Source organism: Dermochelys coriacea, chromosome 24 (genome assembly GCF_009764565.3).
Source record: "Dermochelys coriacea isolate rDerCor1 chromosome 24, rDerCor1.pri.v4, whole genome shotgun sequence".
In the NCBI taxonomy this organism is placed as follows: domain Eukaryota; kingdom Metazoa; phylum Chordata; order Testudines; family Dermochelyidae; genus Dermochelys; species Dermochelys coriacea.
In genome coordinates, this window is record NC_050091.1 from 12,184,095 (window position 1) to 12,202,490 (window position 18,396).

Below are 18,396 nucleotides of genomic sequence, written 5' to 3' on the forward strand. Positions count from 1 at the left end.
AGAGCTGGGGAGCGAACCCAGGAGTCCGGCTCCCAGCCCCCCTCTCACCACCAGCCCCCACTCCCCTCCCAGAGCTGGGGAGAGAACCCAGGAGTCCGGCTCCCAGCCCCCCTCTAACCACCAGCCCCCACTCCCCTCCCAGAGCTGGGGAGAGAACCCAGGAGTCCGGCTCCCAGCCCCCCTCTAACCACCAGCCCCCACTCCCCTCCCAGAGCTGGGGAGAGAACCCAGGAGTCCTGGCTCCCAGCCCCCCTCTAACCACCAGCCCCCACTCCCCTCCCAGAGCTGGGGAGAGAACCCAGGAGTCCGGCTCCCAGCCCCCCTCTAACCACCAGCCCCCACTCCCCTCCCAGAGCTGGGGAGAGAACCCAGGAGTCCGGCCATCTCTCCCTCGCCAGGGAGCTCCTCCCACCCCTACTTCAGCCCAACCCACGGGAGGGGGATTCCTGGGCTCACAGCACCACCCAGTGGAGAGAAGGGCAAATATGCCGGTGCCCCTCACTCCCGACCTGCAGCCCCCCAGCCCACTGTGCTGAGCCACTTACACGGAGAGCAACAGCCCCCGCCGCCCTCTTTCAGGTCCAAAGTCTGACCCTGATGGGGTGGAGCCGCGGAGCCAAATATTTATCCACGCTCTCTGTTGCCTGGCAACCGGTGAGCGTCTTCCCCTCCCCCCGCAGGTCCAACCCACTACGCGCCTCCTCGTGGAGGGAAGCAGCCCCCAGGCTGCTGAGGTCACCCCCACACCACCATGGGCTCCCAGCCCCCGCTCTAACCACCAGACCCCACTCCCCTCCCCTCCCGGAGCCAGGGAGAGAACCCAGGAGTCCTGGCTCCCAGCCACACCCCTGCTCTAACCCTCTACACCCTACTCCCCGCCCAGAGCCAAGGAGAGAACCCAGGAGTCCTGGCTCCCAGCCCCCCAGCTCTAACCCTCTACACCCTACTCCCCGCCCAGAGCCAAGGAGAGAACCCAGGAGTCCTGGCTCCCAGCCCCCCGGCTCTAACCCTCTACACCCTACTCCCCGCCCAGAGCCAAGGAGAGAACCCAGGAGTCCTGGCTCCCAGCCCCCCGGCTCTAACCCTCTACACCCTACTCCCCGCCCAGAGCCAAGGAGAGAACCCAGGAGTCCTGGCTCCCAGCCCCCCGGCTCTAACCCTCTACACCCTACTCCCCTCCCAGAGCCAAGGAGAGAACCCAGGAGTCCTGGCTCCCAGCCACACCCCTGCTCTAACCCTCTACACCCTACTCCCCTCCCAGAGCCAAGGAGAGAACCCAGGAGTCCTGGCTCCCAGCCCCCCAGCTCTAACCCTCTATGCCCCACTCCGCTCCCAGAGCTGGGGAGAGAACCCAGGTGTCCTGACTCCCAGCCCCCCGGCTCTTTACCTCTATGCCCCACTCCCCTCCTAGTATCTAGGACATCTCACAGAACTCCCTATCCTGGGCCCCAGCCATTGTCCAAACTTCCTCCCCAGCTCCCCTGCCAGGTATAAAAGGGACCCGCCCAGCCCCACCTGCACCCTTTAAATTTAACAGCTCCAGTAACCACACTAGTTGGTCTACCACCAGCAAACATTAGGTAAGGAGGCTACTGGCACCGGGCCCAGCCCTCAGGGGCCACGTGCCAAGGACCCCAGGCTCAGCTTCAGTCTGCTAGTAGAGGGCTGGGGATCAGGAGCGAGGGGCACCAGCAAATCTGGGGAAAACCCAGGGCTGGGGCAGCAGGCAGCTGCAGGTCAGGAGTGGGGGGCACCGGCAGAGCTGGGGGAGCCTAGGGCTGGCCTAGCAGAGGGCTGCTGGTCGGGCGTGAGGGGCACCGGCACAGCTGGGGGGAGCCTAGGGCTGGCCTAGCAGGGGGCTGCTGGTCGGGAGTGGGGGGCACCGGCACAGCTGGGGGGAGCCTAGGGCTGGCCTAGCAGGGGGCTGCTGGTCGGGAGTGGGGGGCACCGGCAGAGCTGGGGGGAGCCTAGGCCTGGCCTAACAGGGGGCTGTGGTCGGGAGTGGGGGGCACTGGCAGAGCTGGGGGGAGCCTAGGGCTGGCCTAGCAGGGGGCTGCGGGTCGGGAGTGGGGGGCACCGGCAGAGCTGGGGGGAGCCTAGGGCTGGCCTAGCAGGGGGCTGCTGGTCATGAGTGAGGGGCACTGGCAGAGCTGGGGAGGGGGCAGGGCTGGGGGAGCGGGGGCTGTGGGTTGGGAGTGGGGGGCACCGGCAGAGCTGGGGGAGCCTAGGGCCGGCCTAGCAGGGGGCTGCTGGTCAGGAGTGGGGGGCACCGGCAGAGCTGGGGGGAGCCTAGGGCCGGCCTAGCAGGGGGCTGCAGGTCGGGAGTGAGGGGCACCGGCAGAGCTGGGGGGAGCCTAGGGCCGGCCTAGCAGGGGGCTGCGGGTCGGGAGTGAGGGGCACCGGCAGAGCTGGGGGGAGCCTAGGGCCGGCCTAGCAGGGGGCTGCGGGTCGGGAGTGAGGGGCACCGGCAGAGCTGGGGGGAGCCTAGGGCCGGCCTAGCAGGGGGCTGCGGGTCGGGAGTGAGGGGCACTGGCAGAGCTGGGGAGGGGGCAGGGCTGGGGAGCGGGGGCTGTGGGTTGGGAGTGGGGGGCTCCGGCAGAGCTGGGGGGGAGCCTAGGTCCGGCCTAGCAGGGGGCTGTGGGTTGGGAGTGAGGGGCACCGGCAGAGCTGGGGTGAGGGCAGGGCTGGTGGAGCGGGGGGCCACCGGCAGAGCTGGGGGGGAGCCTAGGGCTGGCTGCAGACTCGGGTTTCTGTCTGGGTTTGATTCGTTAGCTCAGCTGCCTGAACCCCACATAATGGCCTGGCAACAGAACAACCCCTGTTCGTCTGGTGCCCCTCACTCCTGACCTGCAGCCCCTGCTCCCCCAGCGCTGGGCTCCCCTCCCCCAAATTGCAGCAAAGATCCTCCAGTTCATTGTTTGCCCGCACCAGGGTGTGACCTCTGCCCGCACCTCCGTCACCGCCGGGCGTTTCCCCCCTGCCCAGACCTGCCGGGGAGCCCTGCGGGCTGGAGACTTGCCAAGAGCGGAGTCAGGAGCTGGGCTGCTCAGGGGAGTGCCGGGGCGTGGCAGGGTTCAGCCCCTCGTCCCCACTCCACAATCTGTCCCTGCCCTGGCCGATGTGTCCCCTCAGCCCGCCGTGTTCCCCTCTTCCCCGGGTGCTCCCGGCGCTGGGCTCGGAGCGGGGGGCTCTCCCTGGCTCAGGCAGCTGGTGCAGCCAACCGAGCCCCCCTTAGATGACTGGGGAGGGTTTTGGGGGGTCCAGTCCGGGCTGACACCCCCGTGTGCCCCCAGGCTGCACCATGGCCTATCGAGCAGAGACAGCGCAACCCGGCCGGGTGCAAACCAGCTACTCCTACGGCACCTCCAGCGCCTGGAGCTCCGGCATGTGTGACTGCTTCGCAGACGTGGGCGTGTGTGAGTGAGGGAGGGGGCCCAGCGGGGTTGTGGGGGTTCGGGGGGTTGTGGGGGGGGTTCTGAGGTGGGGATGTTGGGGGAGGGGGGGTTCCCGGGGGGATTGCGGGGAGGTTCGGGGGGGGTTCTAAGGTGGGGATGTCGGGGGAGGGTTCCCGGGGGGGTTGTGGGGAGGCTTGGGGGGGGTTCTGAGGTGGGGATTTTGTGAGGGGGTTTCCGGGGGGTTGTGGGGAGGCTTGGGGGGGTTCTGAGGTGGGGATGTCGGGGGAGGGGTTCCCAGTGGGGGTTATGGGGAGACTCGGGGGATGGGGGTCCCAGTTTTTAGCTCTGTAACCCCCCCGCAGGTCTCTGCGGTACCTTTGTGCCCTGCATCCTGGCCTGCCAGGTGTCGCAGCAGTTCGGTGAGTCCTGCCTCCTGCCCTGCCTGCCGGGCACCCTGCTGGCCCTGCGCACAGGGGTACGGGAACGGTACCACATCGAGGTGAGGCTGGGGGGAACCGGGGGGGCAGTTTCCAACCAAAGCCGGGTTTCTCCACCCCAGTGCGCACCCCCTCAAGCTAAGTGTGGCCTCTTCAGCCAGGGCCCCTGGAGCCATGGCCAACAACCCGGCCCTGCAAGGGGCCCAGCCCCCACCTGCCCCCTGCCCGCTCGGCCAGCGGCACCGACCTGGTTAGGAGTAAAACCTCCTGCCCCGGATGGAGCCAGCCTGGGCACGTCTGCCCACGGCCCGGCCGTTACTAGCTGAACAATGCCAATGCTGGGGACGTGGGGCTGAACCCTGTGCGCTCAGGCTGGTAACTGAAGAGGGAAACTGAGTCACACGTAAGCGGCAGGAAAGATCAACGCCGTCGCTCCCCCACGTTGGTGCAGAGCTGGACAAATTCCAACTCAAAAGAAGGTGTAAATTCCTCCCCAGGTGGGGAACCAGCCACTGGGACAACTCCCACGGGGCTGGGCTGGGTTCTCCGGCGCTGGGGCGGAGGGGGGGTTGGCTGGTTTTCCCAACGCTGGGATTTCTTTTCCCACTTCTCACCCCCCCTGCCCCCCGTGGTGAGGTCCATGACCAGGGCCGGTGTAAGGCCGGGCACTGCCTGCCGGGGGGTAGTTGGTAACATTCATAACGACTTCATGCCAATGCCTGGCTCTTCCAGGCACGTCTGGCTTATAGCCTATAAATCCGTGCCCAGAGGGGCCCCGCCTGCCCTGCTAACCCCCCTCTCCCCACAGGGCAGTATCTGCGACGACTGGCTTGTCATGGCCTGCTGTGGGCCCTGCGGCCTTTGCCAGCTGTCCCGGGAGCTGTCATACCGGAAATGAGGGGCCGGGGGACCCCCGGCTCCAGCTACAGGGCTCTGCAGCAGGAAGAAAATCTCTTGCCCCCCTCCCCTCCCCAGGGAGGAGTACAGGGATGGTGGGGGAGGGGAGGAGCCCCAAACCCCCTAAATAAATAACCTCCCAAACTCTTTGCAGTAGCCTCTGTTTATTAGTGGGGCCCTGAACCCTGCATCCTTGGGGGGGTGGAGGATGTGGCCGGGAGGGGGAATGAAAAATATTAGATAAAGAGGCATCTGGGGCAGAGATAACTACAGCGTGCCACAGGGGGAGAGTTAAGGGTACAGGCGCACACACAGCGAGGGGGGAGTTAAGGGTACAGGCAGTGATGAGCTGCCAAAATCTTAGCAACAGGTTCCCTCCTCACCCCACAAGGGGGTTGTTGCCCCCCCCCCGGGACTCCTACCCCATCCAACCACCCCCTGTTCCTTGGCGCCCCCCAGGACCCCTGCCCCATCCACCCCTGTCCCCTGACTGCCCCCAGAACGGGGCAGGAGGGTCTTGTGGGCCACCATAGGGGGTGCTCACCCCTAAGAGCCAGAGGCACCTGCCGGGGGGGAGTCCTGGCAGGGCTTATTTGGGGCAGCTCCCAGGAAGCATCGGGCAGGTCCCACCGGCTCCTAGGGGCGGGGGAGCATAGTTGGGGGGGAGCAGGGGGAGCAGCTGCTCCCCCCACTGATCACATCAAAAGTGGCGCCTTAGGCCCTGACTCCGTGGAGCCCCCACCGGCAGCTCCCTGCTCCCCCCAGCTCACCTCCGCTCCGCCTCTTCCCCTGAATGTCCCCCGCCACTTCTCCGCTTCCCCCTCCGCCTCTGCGTCCTCCCCTGAATCTCCTGCCCTCTCCGCTTTTCCCCCCCGCCTCCGACTCCTCCCCGAACATGCCAACCCCCCCTCCACTTCCCCCCCCCAGCCTCTGCGTCCTTCCCGGAATGTCCCGCCCCCCCGGCCTCTGCCTCCTCCCCTGAACAGGCCGACTCCCCCCGCTTCTCCGCTTCCCCCCCCCGGCCTCTGACTCCTCCTCTGAACGTGCCGGCCCTCCCCGGCTTCCCGCCAAACAGCTGATTTGCGGGGAGCTGGGGGGGGCGCAGAGTGGGGCAGCACGTTCGGGGGAGGAGGTGGAGGCCAGGGGGGCAGAGAAGCAGGGGGGTCGGCGTGTTCAGGGGAGGGGGCCGGGGGGGTGGAGATGCGTTCAGGGGAGGGGGAGGAGACCGGGGGGGCGGACAAGGAGGGGGGTTGGCGTGTTCAGGGGAGGGGGCAGAGAAGTGGGGGTGGAGGCCGGGGGGGCAGAGAAGCAGGGGGGTTGGCGTGTTCAGGGGAGGGGGAGGAGGCCGGGGGAGTGGCGAAGCAGACAGGGTGGTGCGGCCAGGGGGAGCGGAGAAGCAGGGGGGGTGGCGCGTTCGGGGGAGGAGGCCGGGGGGGTGGAGAAGCGGGGGGGTGGGGTCGGCGCGTTCAGGGGAGGAGGCGGAGGCTGGGGGGGTGGAGAAGCGGGGGGGGTGGGGTCGGCGCGTTCAGGGGAGGAGGCGGAGGCTGGGGGGGTGGAGAAGCGGGGGGGGTGGGGGCGGCGCGTTCAGGGGAGGAGGCGGAGGCTGGGGGGGTGGAGAAGCGGGGGTGTGGGGGCGGCGCGTTCAGGGGAGGAGGCGGAGGCTGGGGGGGTGGAGAAGCAGGGGGGGTGGCGTGTTCGGGGGAGGGGGAGGAGGCCGGGGGGGTAGAGAAGCGAGGGGGGTGGGGGTGGCGCGTTCGGGGGAGGGGGAGGAGGCCGGGGGGGTAGAGAAGCGAGGGGGGTGGGGGTGGCGCGTTCGGGGGAAGAGGCGGAGGCCAGGGGGGTGGAGAAGCGAGGGGGGTGGGGGTGGCGCGTTCGGGGGAAGAGGCGGAGGCCAGGGGGGTGGAGAAACGGGGGGGTTGGGACGGCGCGTTCGGGGGAGGAGGTGGAGCGGAGGTGAGCTGGGGCCGGGGTGGGGCGGGGAGCTGCCGGTGGGGACTCTGCACCCACCAAATTTTCCCCTTGGGTGCTCCAGGGCCGGAGCACCCGTGGAGTCTGTGCCTAAGGTGCCACTTTTGGAGGGTTAAATTTAGAAGCCCTTTTAGAGCCGGTTCTGCCTCGCGGAACAACCGGTTCCAAAAGGGCTTCTAAGGTTAACAACCGGTTCTAGCGAACCAGCTGCAGCTCACCACTGAGTACAGGTGAATGTGGATGGGGGGAGTTAAGGATACAGGCACACCCACGGGCGTGGAGGAAAGGGTACAGGTGCACAGCCACTGCGGGCAGAGTTATGGGTACAAGCACATTGAGGGGGGAGTTAAGGGTACAGGCGTACATACAGGGGGAAATAAGGGTACAGGCGCACACACACTGGGCGGTGTGTTATGGGTACAGGCGCACACAGCTGGGGGGAGAGTTAATGGCAGAGGCACAGACACACGGGGAGAATTTAGGATACAGGCGGACACACGCTGGGGAGAAATTTAGGGTACAGACGGACATATATGGGGGGAGTTAATGGTACAGGCACACAAAACAGGGAGCAGTTAAAGGTACAGGTGCACACACGGGGAGAGTTAAGGGTACAGGTGCACGCACCCTGGGGAAGAGAGTTAAGGGTACAGATGCACACACACACTGGATTTGGAGTTTAGGATACAGTACGCACACACAGGAAGGGGGAAAGTTAAGGGTACAGGCACACACACTGTGGGGAGGTAAGGGTAAATGTGCACAGACACAGGGGAAGTTATGGGTACAGGGGCACCCCCAGGGGAGGTAAGGCCTCAGGCACACACAGACTGGGGGGAGAGTTAAGGGTAGAAGCACACACATGCACTTGGCAGCGAGTTAAGGGTACAAGTGCACACACACATGGGGCTCGCTAAGGGGGAAGCTGCGCCCTCACAGACGGTGCTGCAGTTTTTTGCCAGGCAATGGGCACATCTGGATTTTTTAAGGGCCCACAAGGTCCCAGTGCAAAGCCACCGTCAATGGGCCGGGGCCGTAGGACGTGCCATGGACCCTGGGACATGTTCGTGGCCCCTCTTGCTGCAGCCAGACTCTTACGGGGGGCAATTAAGTGGTGACATTACTATAGACGGGGTGCAGGGGGGGGGCTCACACTGGCTGCTCTAATGGTCCCTTCTGGCCTTCTCTATGGGAGGAAGCAGAGGGGTTGGGGGGACTCTACCCCCCCCCGGGGGCAAGTCTACCTGCTCCTGTACAGCTTGGGCAGACATGCATGGCCCCAGGGACCATCCCCCATTTCGATGGGGGGGTGAGGCAGCTACACAAGGGGCTGTCCAGGGAAGCAGGAGCCAGATGCAGGTTCTGCACCCCCACATCAATGAGAGCAGGGAATGGGGGGCTGAGGCCAGTTATGGGGGCCAGGCTGCTAGCCCCTCCCCACATCCACCTGCAGCTTGGCAGGAAAATTTTGAGAGCTAGCTGTCAAAATGGTGCTCGTTTATTTGCATACGTGCAAATGAGTCCATTAAATAATTTGCATAAGAGCCTTCCAATAAAGGAAGGGGTTGACACCCCCCCACTCCGAATTTCTAACTTCCTTCCTGCCCCCCACCACTGTGCCCCATAGCCCCGTGTGGGGGGGACATTCAGCCCCCCCCATGGCCGCCCCAGGCCCCATAGCTCGTCCCCGAGACCACGCCGCGCATCGCCCCAGCATAGCCCTGGAGGGGCCTACACCCCCACACCCCATGGGCCCTTCCTGCACGGTGGGGGGAGGGGAGCTGGACTCCATCTCCCACAAGCCTTTGCTGCCCATACTCCATTTCGGCATGCACCGCTCCCCCGCCCCAAAGTTCCGCTTTGTCCCCCGCCCCCAGTCCCGGTTGCCACGTCGAGGCAGCGATCGCCCGGCCGCGCTGGACCAGGGGCAGGTGAGGGGAAGCCGTCGCCATGGCAACCCGGGATGCAGAAGTCCCGCATCCCTCCTGCATCCTCCCCCCGCCCTGGGCGCCCCATACCCCTCCCCCAGCCAGCCAAGCTGCAGCCCCCGGGGGTGGCGGTGGGGGGGTCCAGTGCCTGGTTTCACGTCCTGCCTCCCCCCCTCTCCGCAGCCCCCGGGCGTCGAGCAGCATGGCCGGGAAAGCCGGCTCGGAGCATCCCTTCACCCCGCCCGCCGAGCACGAGGCTGCGGGACCCCTCGGCACCAAGTAGGGATGGTGATAGGGGGCGCTGTGGGGCAGGGAGCGGGCCGGGGGGTTCAGTAGGGTGTGTGGTGGGGGCGCCATAGGGGGCGCCGTGGGGCGGGGAGCGGGGCTGGCGGCTCAGTAAGGGGTGTGGTGGGGGCGCCGTGGGGCAGGGAGCGGGGCTGGTGGCTCAGTAGGGGCTGTGGTGGGGGCGCCATAGGGGGCGCCGTGGGGCAGGGAGCAGGGCTGGCGGCTCAGTAGGGGCTGTGGTGGGGGCACCATAGGGGGCGCCGTGGGGCGGGGAGCGGGGCTGGCGGCTCAGTAAGGGGTGTGGTGGGGGCGCCGTGGGGCAGGGAGCGGGGCTGGTGGCTCAGTAGGGGCTGTGGTGGGGGCGCCATAGTGGGCGCCGTGGGGCAGGGAGCGGGGCTGGCGGCTCAGTAGGGGCTGTGGTGGGGGTGCCATGGGGCAGGGAGCGGGGCTGGCGGCTCAGTAGGGGGTGTGGTGGGGGTGCCATAGGGGGTGCTGTGGCTCTGAGGTGCCCCATCTTTCCCCCCCACCCCAGGATCTCCATCCAGGCCCTGCTGCCCCAGGGCCCCGCCAAGAAGTGGCTGGAGCAGCGTCGGGCCACCCTGCGCCCCTGGGCCACCTTCGCGGACCAGCACCGGTTCAGGACCCCCCGGAGCTTCGGGGAGCTCTGCCAGCGCCTGGCGCGGAACGTGGAGTATTTCCAGAGCAACTACGTCTTTGTCTTCTTGGGTCTCATTCTCTACTGCCTGTGAGCCGGGGGGGCAGGGGGTGAGGCAGGTGGACCAGGGGCAGGGGGCAGGTGGATGGGGCGCAGGGGGGCAGGGCAGGTGGACCAGGGACAAGGGGCGCTGGCGGCAGGTGGAAGGGGACCGGGGTGGGAACTGGGGGCCCTGGAATCGGCTGGTTCTGCGAAGGCTGCCGGGGAGGGGGTGTGCATGGGGGCGGGGGGGCTCTCGAATGGGCCGGCAGGAGCTGGGGAGGTCTGTACATGACAGTGGTGGGGAGGGTGAAATGAGGGAACATGGGTAAGCCGGGGGGGGACAGAGTATGGAGGCTATGGCCCCCCAACCCTCTGCCATTCCCCCCCAGGGTCACCTCCCCCCTGCTCCTAGTGGCACTGGCTGTCTTCTTCGGGGCCTGTTACCTCATCTACCTGCGAACCCAGCAGTCCCACCTGGTGCTGTTCGGTGAGTGGGGGCCCGGGGCCCGTCCCCTCTGGGGGCGCCAGCTGCCATCTGGCCCCAGGGCGGAGGGCTGGTTTGGGGGGCCCAGGGCCCGTCCCCTCCAGGGGGCACCAGCTGCCATCTGGCCCCAGGGTGGGGGACTGGCTTGGGGGGGCCCGGGGCCCATCCCCTCCGGAGGCACTGGCTGCCATCTGGCCCCAGGGCAGGGGGCTGGTTTGGGGGGGTTGTCTGAGCTCCCCCTCAGCGCCCCTTTCTCTCTCTTCCCCACCCCAGGCCGGGAGCTCAGCACGGCTCACCAGTACGGCCTGGCTGGGGGCGTCTCCTTCCCCTTCTTCTGGCTGGCAGGGGCCGGATCTGCTGTCTTCTGGGTGCTGGGTGAGTGACCCCTTCCCCCGTTCCGGGGTGTAACCCCAACCACTCCCCTCTTCCCAGCCCCCATCAGCTGCTGCTTGTGGAGGCTTGTCTGGGGGCCGTTTGGGGCACAGACCCTGCAGAAAAAGCTCAGTGTGGGGGAGGGGAGACACCCCCGAATCTATGCCTGCTCCCCCCTGTGGGCTGTTCCTCTCCAGGCAGTTGGGGGGGGTCATTGGGGGAGATTTGGACAGCAGGAGGCAGTGGGAGCGGAGTTGGGGGGCAGATTGACAGGGGTGCAGGGTGAGCAGAGGCAGGGGGATTTAGGGGTAGCTGGTGGGGAGGAGTTGGGGGGCACTGGGGCTGGCTGGTGGCAGAGAGGCTATGGAACTGGGGTGCAGGGGAGTGCAGAGCGGGAGGGGCTGAGGAGCTGAGATGCAACAGGAGAAGAGGGGCTGGAAATCTGGGCCATATATGGGGTGTAGTGGGGGACGGGAGGCGGAGCTTGGGGCAGTGGGGGTCTATGAGGTGCAGCAGGGGAGGGGGAGCTGGAGTCAGCGGGGGTCTATGGGGAAGTGGGGGTCTATGGGGTGCAGCAGGGGAGGGGGAGCTGGGGTCAGCGGGGGTCTATGGGGGAAGTGGGGGTCTATAGGGTGCAGCAGGGGAGGGGGAGCTGGGGGCAGCTGGGGTCTCTGGGGGGCAGTGGAGGAGGGCAGGCGGAGCTGGGGGCAGCGGGGGTCTATGGGGGGCAGTGGGGAGATGGCGTTGCTGTCTCTCTGATACCCCTGTCTCTCTGTCGCCCCCTCCAGGTGCCACCCTGGTGGTGATCGGATCCCACGCTGCCTTCCATGAGCTGGAGTCAGGGGAGGCTGACGAGCTGCAGATGGAGCCCGTGTGATGGGGGTTCTGGGGCCCCCTTGCCAGTCCCCCTTCTGACTGCACCCCCTGGGGGGGGGCAGGGACTCCCCAGATCATGGTCACTCTTTGCTGCCATTTCTACCAACCTCTCAGACATCCCCCGCCCCGGATCCCCCCACTTCTCCCTTTCTGGGCTCCCCTCTTCTGGAATTCCCACCTGATTCCCCCAGCCCCAAAAGTCCCCCATTGTAGGGGTCCTGCTCCGGACCAGGGTGTCGCTTTCACGGTCCCCTGTTTCCTCACACTGTCAATTTGACCCTGGGCTTCCTGCACTGCTGCCCGGGTTGGGGTCACCCCTGCCCCCCACTTCACGCCCAGGAGTGACGCTGTGTCTGTGTCTTTCCCCAATAAAGGCAGTGTTGGGGAGTGGAGCTGGCTGCCATGTGGGGTTGGGAGTGCGCTGGGGGGGCAGCAAAAGGGTCCCCCTGTGCCCCCATCCAGTGACCCCAAGAGACCTGTCCCTCCCTCGGCTTCGGGGCCCCAGCCCCTGTGGAAACCCCCTGAATTGTCTTCAGAACCGCGCGCAAACCCTGGCGGGAGGCCGTGGTGCTTCCTGGGGGCTGGGCAGGTGGGGCTGGGCCTGAGGGCAGCGGGAGTGAGGGGCTGGGAGCAGTCGGGGGGCACAAGAGGTTCCCCAGGTATAGTCTGGCCCATTGAACCACGCTGTCCTCTTCATTCCCCAGCCTGGGGTACCTTTACGCTGCTCGGCCGGCCGCACGGCCCCCCACTACCCATGTGGGCCCCGACCAGCCACAGGCATTGCAGCCAGGATGACACCCACACATTCACAGCCCCAGCCTTGTCCCCAGGAGCTGGTGTCTCGTGCTCATGGGCGGAGTTGGGGGGACGTAGGGGGTGGGGGGCCCCCAAACTGCAAACCTCAGACAGGCAGCCTGAGTGCATGATGCAGCAAGTTCTACAGAGGAGCCAGGAGGCAGGGATCAGAATTGTGGGTGACCAGGTGATTCCCAGGGGACTCGGACAAGAAAGGGCCCTTAGGAGGGTTCCTGACATGGAAGGATCTGTTCCAAGCTCGGGGAACTGCAGAGAGGGAGTCGCGGAAAGAGCAGAAAGTGATTGTCAATGTTTGTCCGATTGTTTCGGTGGCTGGATTCGAGGTGTGACAGTCGCTGGCGTCTTTTGCTGAGACGAGCGCTAGTGTCTCAGACAAAGGAAATGCCGTAGATCCAATCTCCCTGGTGTCAGACGGGTGTTTGAGACAGTTCCGGGTGAGAGACTATTGGTTACATTGGGGAAGATGGGGATTAATCTGAGAACGGGAAGGTGGGTAAGGAACTGGAGACCACAAACGCGTCACACTGAAAGGGGAACTGCCAGGCTGGAGGCAGGTTACTAGCGAAGCTCCTCAGGGATCTGTCTGGGACCAACCTTATTTAACGTTTTCATTACTGACGTTTGTGCAGATGGCACAAAGTGGGGAGGCATTGGCAGTACGGGGGAGGACCAGAATATTGCACAAGATGATCTGGACAACCTTGTAAACTGGAGTAACAGAAAGAGGATGAGATTTAATAGTGAAAATTTGTGCATTTAGGTCCTGTATTTAGGAACTAACAACAAGAATGTTTTGCTCTAAGCTGGGGACGTATCAGTTTGAGGGACCGAGGAGGAGAAACACCTGGGTGTGTCAGCTGATTGCAGGCTGACTCTGAGCTGTAAGTGTGATGTGGCCGTGAAAAGGACTAATGCAGTCGTGGGGTGCACCAGGCGAGGGATTTCCAGTGGGGACAGGGAGGTGTTCGTACGAGGCCCTGGGGAGACCTCATCTGGAATAGTGGGTGCGGTGCTGGGCTGCCATGTGTAAGGAAGATGAATTCAAGCTGGGACGGGCAGACAAGGCGACTAGGATGATCCCAGGACTGGAAAACCGACCTTGTGAGAGGAGACGCAAAGAGCTCGGCTGGTTTAGCCTGACCAGACGCAGGCTGCGGGGAGCTCGGATCACTCTCTGTAAATACATCCGGGGGATAAACGCCACCGAGGGAGAGGACAAAGGGATATAAACTGACCAATGAGTTTAGGCCTGGAAGGAGGGAAGGTTCGACCCATCAGAGGGGTGATGTTCTGGAGCTGTGGGGGCAAAACCCTGAACTGGCTTCGGGACTGAGCGTGATGAGTTGATGGCCGGGGTGGTGCAATGGCGTGTGGCCCATCAGCGGCTCCTGCAACAAAACTCCCCAGGGGCTGGGGATGGACGCAAGCTGGGGAGGGCTCTGCATTACCCCAGTGAATCCTTTCCCCGGTGGCTGGCTAGTGGGTCTCGCCCACACGCTCAGGGTCTAAGTGGTCGCCAGGCTTGAGGCTGGGAAGGAATTCTCCCCCCGGACAGATTGGCAGAGACCCTGGTGGGTTTTCACCTTCCTCTGCGCTGGGGTCCAGGTCACTGGCAGATTTAAACTCGTGTCCATGAGGAAGCGTCCGTCACCTGAGTCTGTAACCTGGGAGTTGGGGCCGTCCGGGACTCTGCCGGAGGTCGGGGTCTGGTGCTGGAGGGGGTGGGTGAGGTGCCAGGGGTCAGACGAGATGGTTACCATGGGCCTGTCTGATGCCAGTGGCGTCTCTGAGTGCAACTCGGCGTGACAATTATAGCCCAACCCAGTGTCCCCGGAGTGACGTGCCAACGGGTTCGCATTGCAGCTGGGACGGGCTAGGCTTTCGTTCATTTTTTCTCTCCAGACAGGAATGAGACACTGGCTCCGCTCAGAGATTTCTAAGTTATCTGCCAAAATCCAAGAGTTTCCAGGTGCCTGATCAGCCGCTGGAATCGTGGTTAAAGTTCTACCCCCCCATATGAAATGGCACCGCTTTCAGGGCAGGCAGGGAATTTACCCCCCCCCCCACACGCGGCACCCTTGCTGTGACTAGAGCCACTTCCGCAGTACAGCTATGGGTGCCCCGAGCCAGCCCCCTGAAAGTCTGTCCAAGGGGAACGATCCTGCCCCAGCCTGGGTGTCCCTGCTGCAGCTTCCCCCCCTCCCCCCGAGCCGGACAAAGGAAACGCAGTGGATCTAATTTACCTAGATTTCAGTAAGGCATTTGATACCATGCCACATGGGGAATTATTAGTTAAATTGGAAAAGATGGGGATCAATATGAAAATTGAAAAGTGAATAAGGAATTGGTTAAAGGGGAGACTACAACGGGTCCTACTGAAAGGTGAACTGTCAGGCTGGAGGGAGGTTACCAGTGGGTTCCTCAGGGATCAGTTTTGGGACCAATCTTATTTAATCTTTTTATTACTGACCTCGGCACAAAAAGTGGGAGTGTGCTAATAAAGTTTGCAGATGATATAAAGCTGGGAGGTATTGCCAATTTGGAGAAGGATCGGGATATTATACAGGAGGATCTGGATGACCTTGTAAACTGGAGTAATCGTAATAGGATGACATTTAATAGTGAGAAGTGTAAGGTTATGCATTTAGGGATTAATAACAAGAATTTTAGTTATAAGTTGAGGACGCATCAATTAGAAGTAACAGAAGAGAAGGACCTTGGAGTATTGGTATGACTCTGAGCTGCCCATGTGATATGGCCGTGAAAAAAGCTAATGCGGTTTTGGGATGCATCAGGAGAGGCATTTCCAGTAGGGATAAGGAGGTTTTAGTACCATTATACAAGGCACTGGTGAGACCTCCCCTAGAATACTGTGTGCAGTTCTGGTCTCCCATGTTTAAAAAGGATGAATTCAAACTGGAGCAGGTACAGAGAAGGGCTACTAGGATGATCCGAGGAATGGAAAACTTGTCTTATGAAAGGAGACTTAAGGAGCTTGGCTTGTTTAGCCTAACTAAAAGAAGGTTGAGGGGAGATCTGATTGCTCTCTATAAATACATCAGAGGGATAAATATAGGAGAGGGAGAGGAATTATTTCAGCTCAGCACCAATGTGGACACAAGAACAAATGGGTATAAACTGGCCACCAGGAAGTTTAGACTTGAAATTAGATGAAGGTTTCTAACCATCAGAGGAGTGAAGTTTTGGAATAGCCTTCCAAGGGAAGCAGTGGGGGCAAAAGATCTATCTGGTTTTAAGATTCTACTTGATAAGTTTATGGAGGAGATGGTATGATGGGATAATGTGATTTTGGTAATTAATTGATCTTTAAATATTCAGGGTAAATAGGACTAATCCCCTGAGATGGGATATTAGATGGGTGGGATCTGAGTTACCCAGGAAAGAATTTTCTGTAGTATCTGGCTGGTGAATCTTGCCCATATGCTCAGGGTTCAGCTGATCGCCATATTTGGGGTCGGGAAGGAATTTTCCTCCAGGGCAGATTGGAAGAGGCCCTGGAGGTTTTTCACCTTCCTCTGTATCATGGGGCACGGGTCACTTGCTGGAGGATTCTCTGCTCCTTGAAGGATTTAAACCACGATTTGAGGACCTCAATAGCTCAGACATAGGTGAGAGGTTTTTCGCAGGAGTGGGTGGGTGAGATTCTGTAGCCTGTGTTGGACCGGAACTGTCCAGGACCGGACTGGATAATCAGAATGGTCCCATCTGACCTTAATATCTATGAATCTAAGAGGGAAACACGGAGCCCTGCAGTAACCCGGGGCGACGGGTGTGGAGTGACACCAGCGATGAAGCCTGGGCCCCAGGGCAGATCAAGGAATACCGGGCCAGCTCTTCTTGGGGGTCCACTTGCTGTCTCTGGGTTTAAGCCCTGTGCCCCACTACCTCCTGGGACCTCACCTGTGAGCCCCCAGCAGCCTGGCTCTGCCGGGGCCCCCTCAGGGAGTCCCCTCGCTCGGGGCCCCCACCCCCAGAGGGCACAGCGCCCCCCCGATCTCTAGCTGCAGGGACTCCCAGTCAGCGTCACACAGGAGGGTTATTGAAGGTCTGGACCCAGCCTGGGCAGTTCTTGGGGCCCTGGGGCCTGGCCAGTCTCAGCCCCGGCCAGCTGGATCTGTCCCTGTCCCCATGGGCTGTGGCTGCTCCTTGTCCCCAGCCCAGCCCCCTAAATCTCCTCCCCCATCAGCCCCTGCTCTGTCCTTTGTCTTCGGTGCCAGGTGAAGAGGCCACCTGGGCCCCTCTCTTCTGTCCTCTGGTCCCCTCTGGCTGGTCAGGTCCTCAGCTCCCTCTCTCCTCAGCGCATTGTGTCCCCCCACAACCAGAACCGGTTGGCTCCCATCTCCAGGCCAGTGTCCAGGGTCCCGGCTGCTAGGCAAGGTCACACCTGGTCCCCTGCAACAACAACCCTACCCTACCCCCACGTTACCCACAGAGCACACAGGGAAACTGAGGCACGCACAGTGTTCATGCAAAATACTAAGAAACACCCCACATTGTCACACCCTGCAGTTCAGTTCCTTGAGTGGCGTCAATGGCTGGGGCAGATCTGAAGGGGGAGTGAGGTAAAGTGGCTGCTTTGACTGGGCTGCAGGTGCCAGGCCATGGCTTGTGGCCCTGCAGGTTGAACTGACCCTCTGATTAAGTGAGCGGTTCCTGTTCGCGCCGTCCCATGGCTGCCTGGCTGGGGGCCCCCATGTGTCGCTGCAGGACTGGTTGGGACCTGCCTTGCTGAGGCTGGAAGAAGTCACCGCAATGTTACGCAGCCAACGCTTATAATGTCGCCTAGACAGACTTTGCCAGGCAGTGATGTTCAGCAGTGTGACGGAGCAGAGAGGATTGACCTGGGGATGGGGCAGGGGAGTTTTACCAGGACTGGCTGTGTTGGTGCTGGACGTTGGTGGGATCTCAGGGGGTGACTTCACTGGAGGGGTGATACCTGAGCCTGTAACCTGAGCCCAGGAGGGGGCTGGGGCCAGGTGACACCTGCCCTAGGAAACTGGACAAAGGCTGGAGGAGACAGGGACTGTGGCTGGGGCAGATGGCTGGAGGGGGTTTCAGTTTGGAGCTGGCTGGGGAAATGGAGGGAGGCCCAGCACCGGGGTCTGGGCTCCCCACTCCCCAAGATGGACCTGACTGGGGGTCCTGTTGTCTGTACCTACAAGCTTTGTTTTGGACTGTGTTCCTGTCGTCTAATAAACCTTCTGTTTTACTGGCTGGCTGAGAGTCCTGGTGAATCCCAGGAAGAGGGGTGCAGGGCACTGACTCCCGCACACTCCGTGACAACTGGTGGCAGGGGTGGGATGTACTGCACCCCATGGATGGTGCTTCCTACAGTAAGTGAGTGGGGAGCAGTAAAACAAAGGGGGATTGGCGAGGATCAGGCATGGTGAAGGCTGAGAGAGGAGCAGTTTCGGGGGGCGGAGGAGCTACGCTTAACCCCTGGGAGTGTGTGACCAGCAAGAAGGACTGTGCAGAAATGGGTACCCCGGGGACTGTGGTGAGTGGTTCCAGGGGTGGAGGAGCCTGTGGCTTAGCCCTGGGAGAGAGAAGGACTGTTGCAGGAATGGGATTCCCCTGGTGAGTGGTTCCAGGAGCGGAGAAGTTTGAGACTTGACCCTGGGAGAGAGGTGGTGATCTGGAGAAGGGCTGGCACCCTAGGGGTTCTTCCTGGAAACCGTGGGGAGCTGTGAGCACACTGGCCTGTGAGTCCACAGCCACTTGGGACCAGCGGGAAGATGTATAACCATCGCCTTATGAGGGACCTGGTCGAGCCATGCAAGCAGAGGAGTGTAGGGAGGTCCACCAAAGAACAGCTGATTGCCCAGCTGGAGGAGGAGAATTGCTGGGAGGAGCTGATCCCTGTCTGTCCCGGCTGGGATGCCAAGGTTACTCTGAGGCCCCTCCTCCCTATGCCTAGGGGAGGGGCTGGAAGGAGCCCAGCGAATACCAGGGGGCACCGTGACCCCCACAGCCAGCAGGGGATCCTCACTGCAGAGAGCGAGGGAAGACCCAGGACTGCAAGGAGCTTTGATAAGTGCTTCCTGGTCCAGCGTAAGGAGTGGGAGGACATAGATAGCTTCCTGATGGCCTTTGAGAATACCTGCGAGATGCACAGGGTTGACCCTGCAGACAGGCTCCAGTTTCTCACCCCCTTACTGGACCCCAAATCCGACTGGAAGGGGCAGAGGCAGGGGACTATGAACTGTTCAAAAAGGCCCTG

At 62.7% G+C, this 18,396-nt stretch overlaps 2 protein-coding genes across 7 annotated transcripts; both read left to right on the top strand.

Moving 5' to 3' along the window:
• Positions 1–1,365: 1,365 nt before the first annotated feature.
• On the top strand, positions 1,366–5,067 carry CNFN (cornifelin). 4 transcript variants are annotated; one of them, XM_043502139.1, is made up of 4 exons: positions 1,366–1,576; positions 3,290–3,416; positions 3,758–3,894; positions 4,641–5,066. In XM_043502139.1, the coding sequence occupies exons 2-4, from the start codon at positions 3,302–3,304 to the stop codon at positions 4,728–4,730; spliced, it is 342 nt and encodes a 113-aa protein (XP_043358074.1). In that variant the 5' UTR covers positions 1,366–1,576; positions 3,290–3,301; the 3' UTR covers positions 4,731–5,066. The 4 variants fall into 4 exon arrangements, with proteins under 4 accessions (XP_043358074.1, XP_038238696.1, XP_038238698.1 ...); XM_038382768.2 differs by having other exon boundaries at positions 1,367–1,580; positions 3,294–3,416; XM_038382770.2 differs by lacking the exon at positions 1,366–1,576 and adding an exon at positions 1,714–1,736 and having other exon boundaries at positions 3,294–3,416; positions 4,641–5,067.
• A 1,579-nt stretch (positions 5,068–6,646) lies between these two features.
• RABAC1 (Rab acceptor 1) lies at positions 6,647–11,731 on the top strand. 3 transcript variants are annotated; one of them, XM_038382767.2, is made up of 6 exons: positions 6,647–6,682; positions 8,809–8,904; positions 9,443–9,655; positions 9,997–10,094; positions 10,365–10,466; positions 11,252–11,731. In XM_038382767.2, exons 2-6 carry the CDS (start codon positions 8,828–8,830, stop codon positions 11,338–11,340), a joined length of 579 nt encoding a protein of 192 aa, XP_038238695.1. In that variant the 5' UTR covers positions 6,647–6,682; positions 8,809–8,827; the 3' UTR covers positions 11,341–11,731. The 3 variants fall into 3 exon arrangements, with proteins under 3 accessions (XP_038238695.1, XP_043358076.1, XP_038238694.1); XM_043502141.1 differs by lacking the exon at positions 6,647–6,682 and adding an exon at positions 8,346–8,623 and having other exon boundaries at positions 8,805–8,904; XM_038382766.2 differs by lacking the exon at positions 6,647–6,682 and adding an exon at positions 8,513–8,628.
• Positions 11,732–18,396: the final 6,665 nt, after the last annotated feature.

What these genes read in the sequence shown, in the direction of transcription:
- CNFN (XM_043502139.1), top strand. Translation starts at nt 3,302, where the DNA reads ATGGCCTATCGAGCAGAGACAGCGCAACCCGGCCGGGTGCAAACCAGC. An exon ending in CTTCGCAGACGTGGGCGTGT is followed by an intron (nt 3,417 to 3,757) that starts GTGAGTGAGGGA and finishes ACCCCCCCGCAG; the next exon opens with GTCTCTGCGGTACCTTTGTG. An exon ending in GGGAACGGTACCACATCGAG is followed by an intron (nt 3,895 to 4,640) that starts GTGAGGCTGGGG and finishes CTCTCCCCACAG; the next exon opens with GGCAGTATCTGCGACGACTG.
- RABAC1 (XM_043502141.1), top strand. Translation starts at nt 8,356, where the DNA reads ATGGCCGCCCCAGGCCCCATAGCTCGTCCCCGAGACCACGCCGCGCAT. An exon ending in GCGGGACCCCTCGGCACCAA is followed by an intron (nt 8,905 to 9,442) that starts GTAGGGATGGTG and finishes CCCCCACCCCAG; the next exon opens with GATCTCCATCCAGGCCCTGC. An exon ending in GGTCTCATTCTCTACTGCCT is followed by an intron (nt 9,656 to 9,996) that starts GTGAGCCGGGGG and finishes ATTCCCCCCCAG; the next exon opens with GGTCACCTCCCCCCTGCTCC.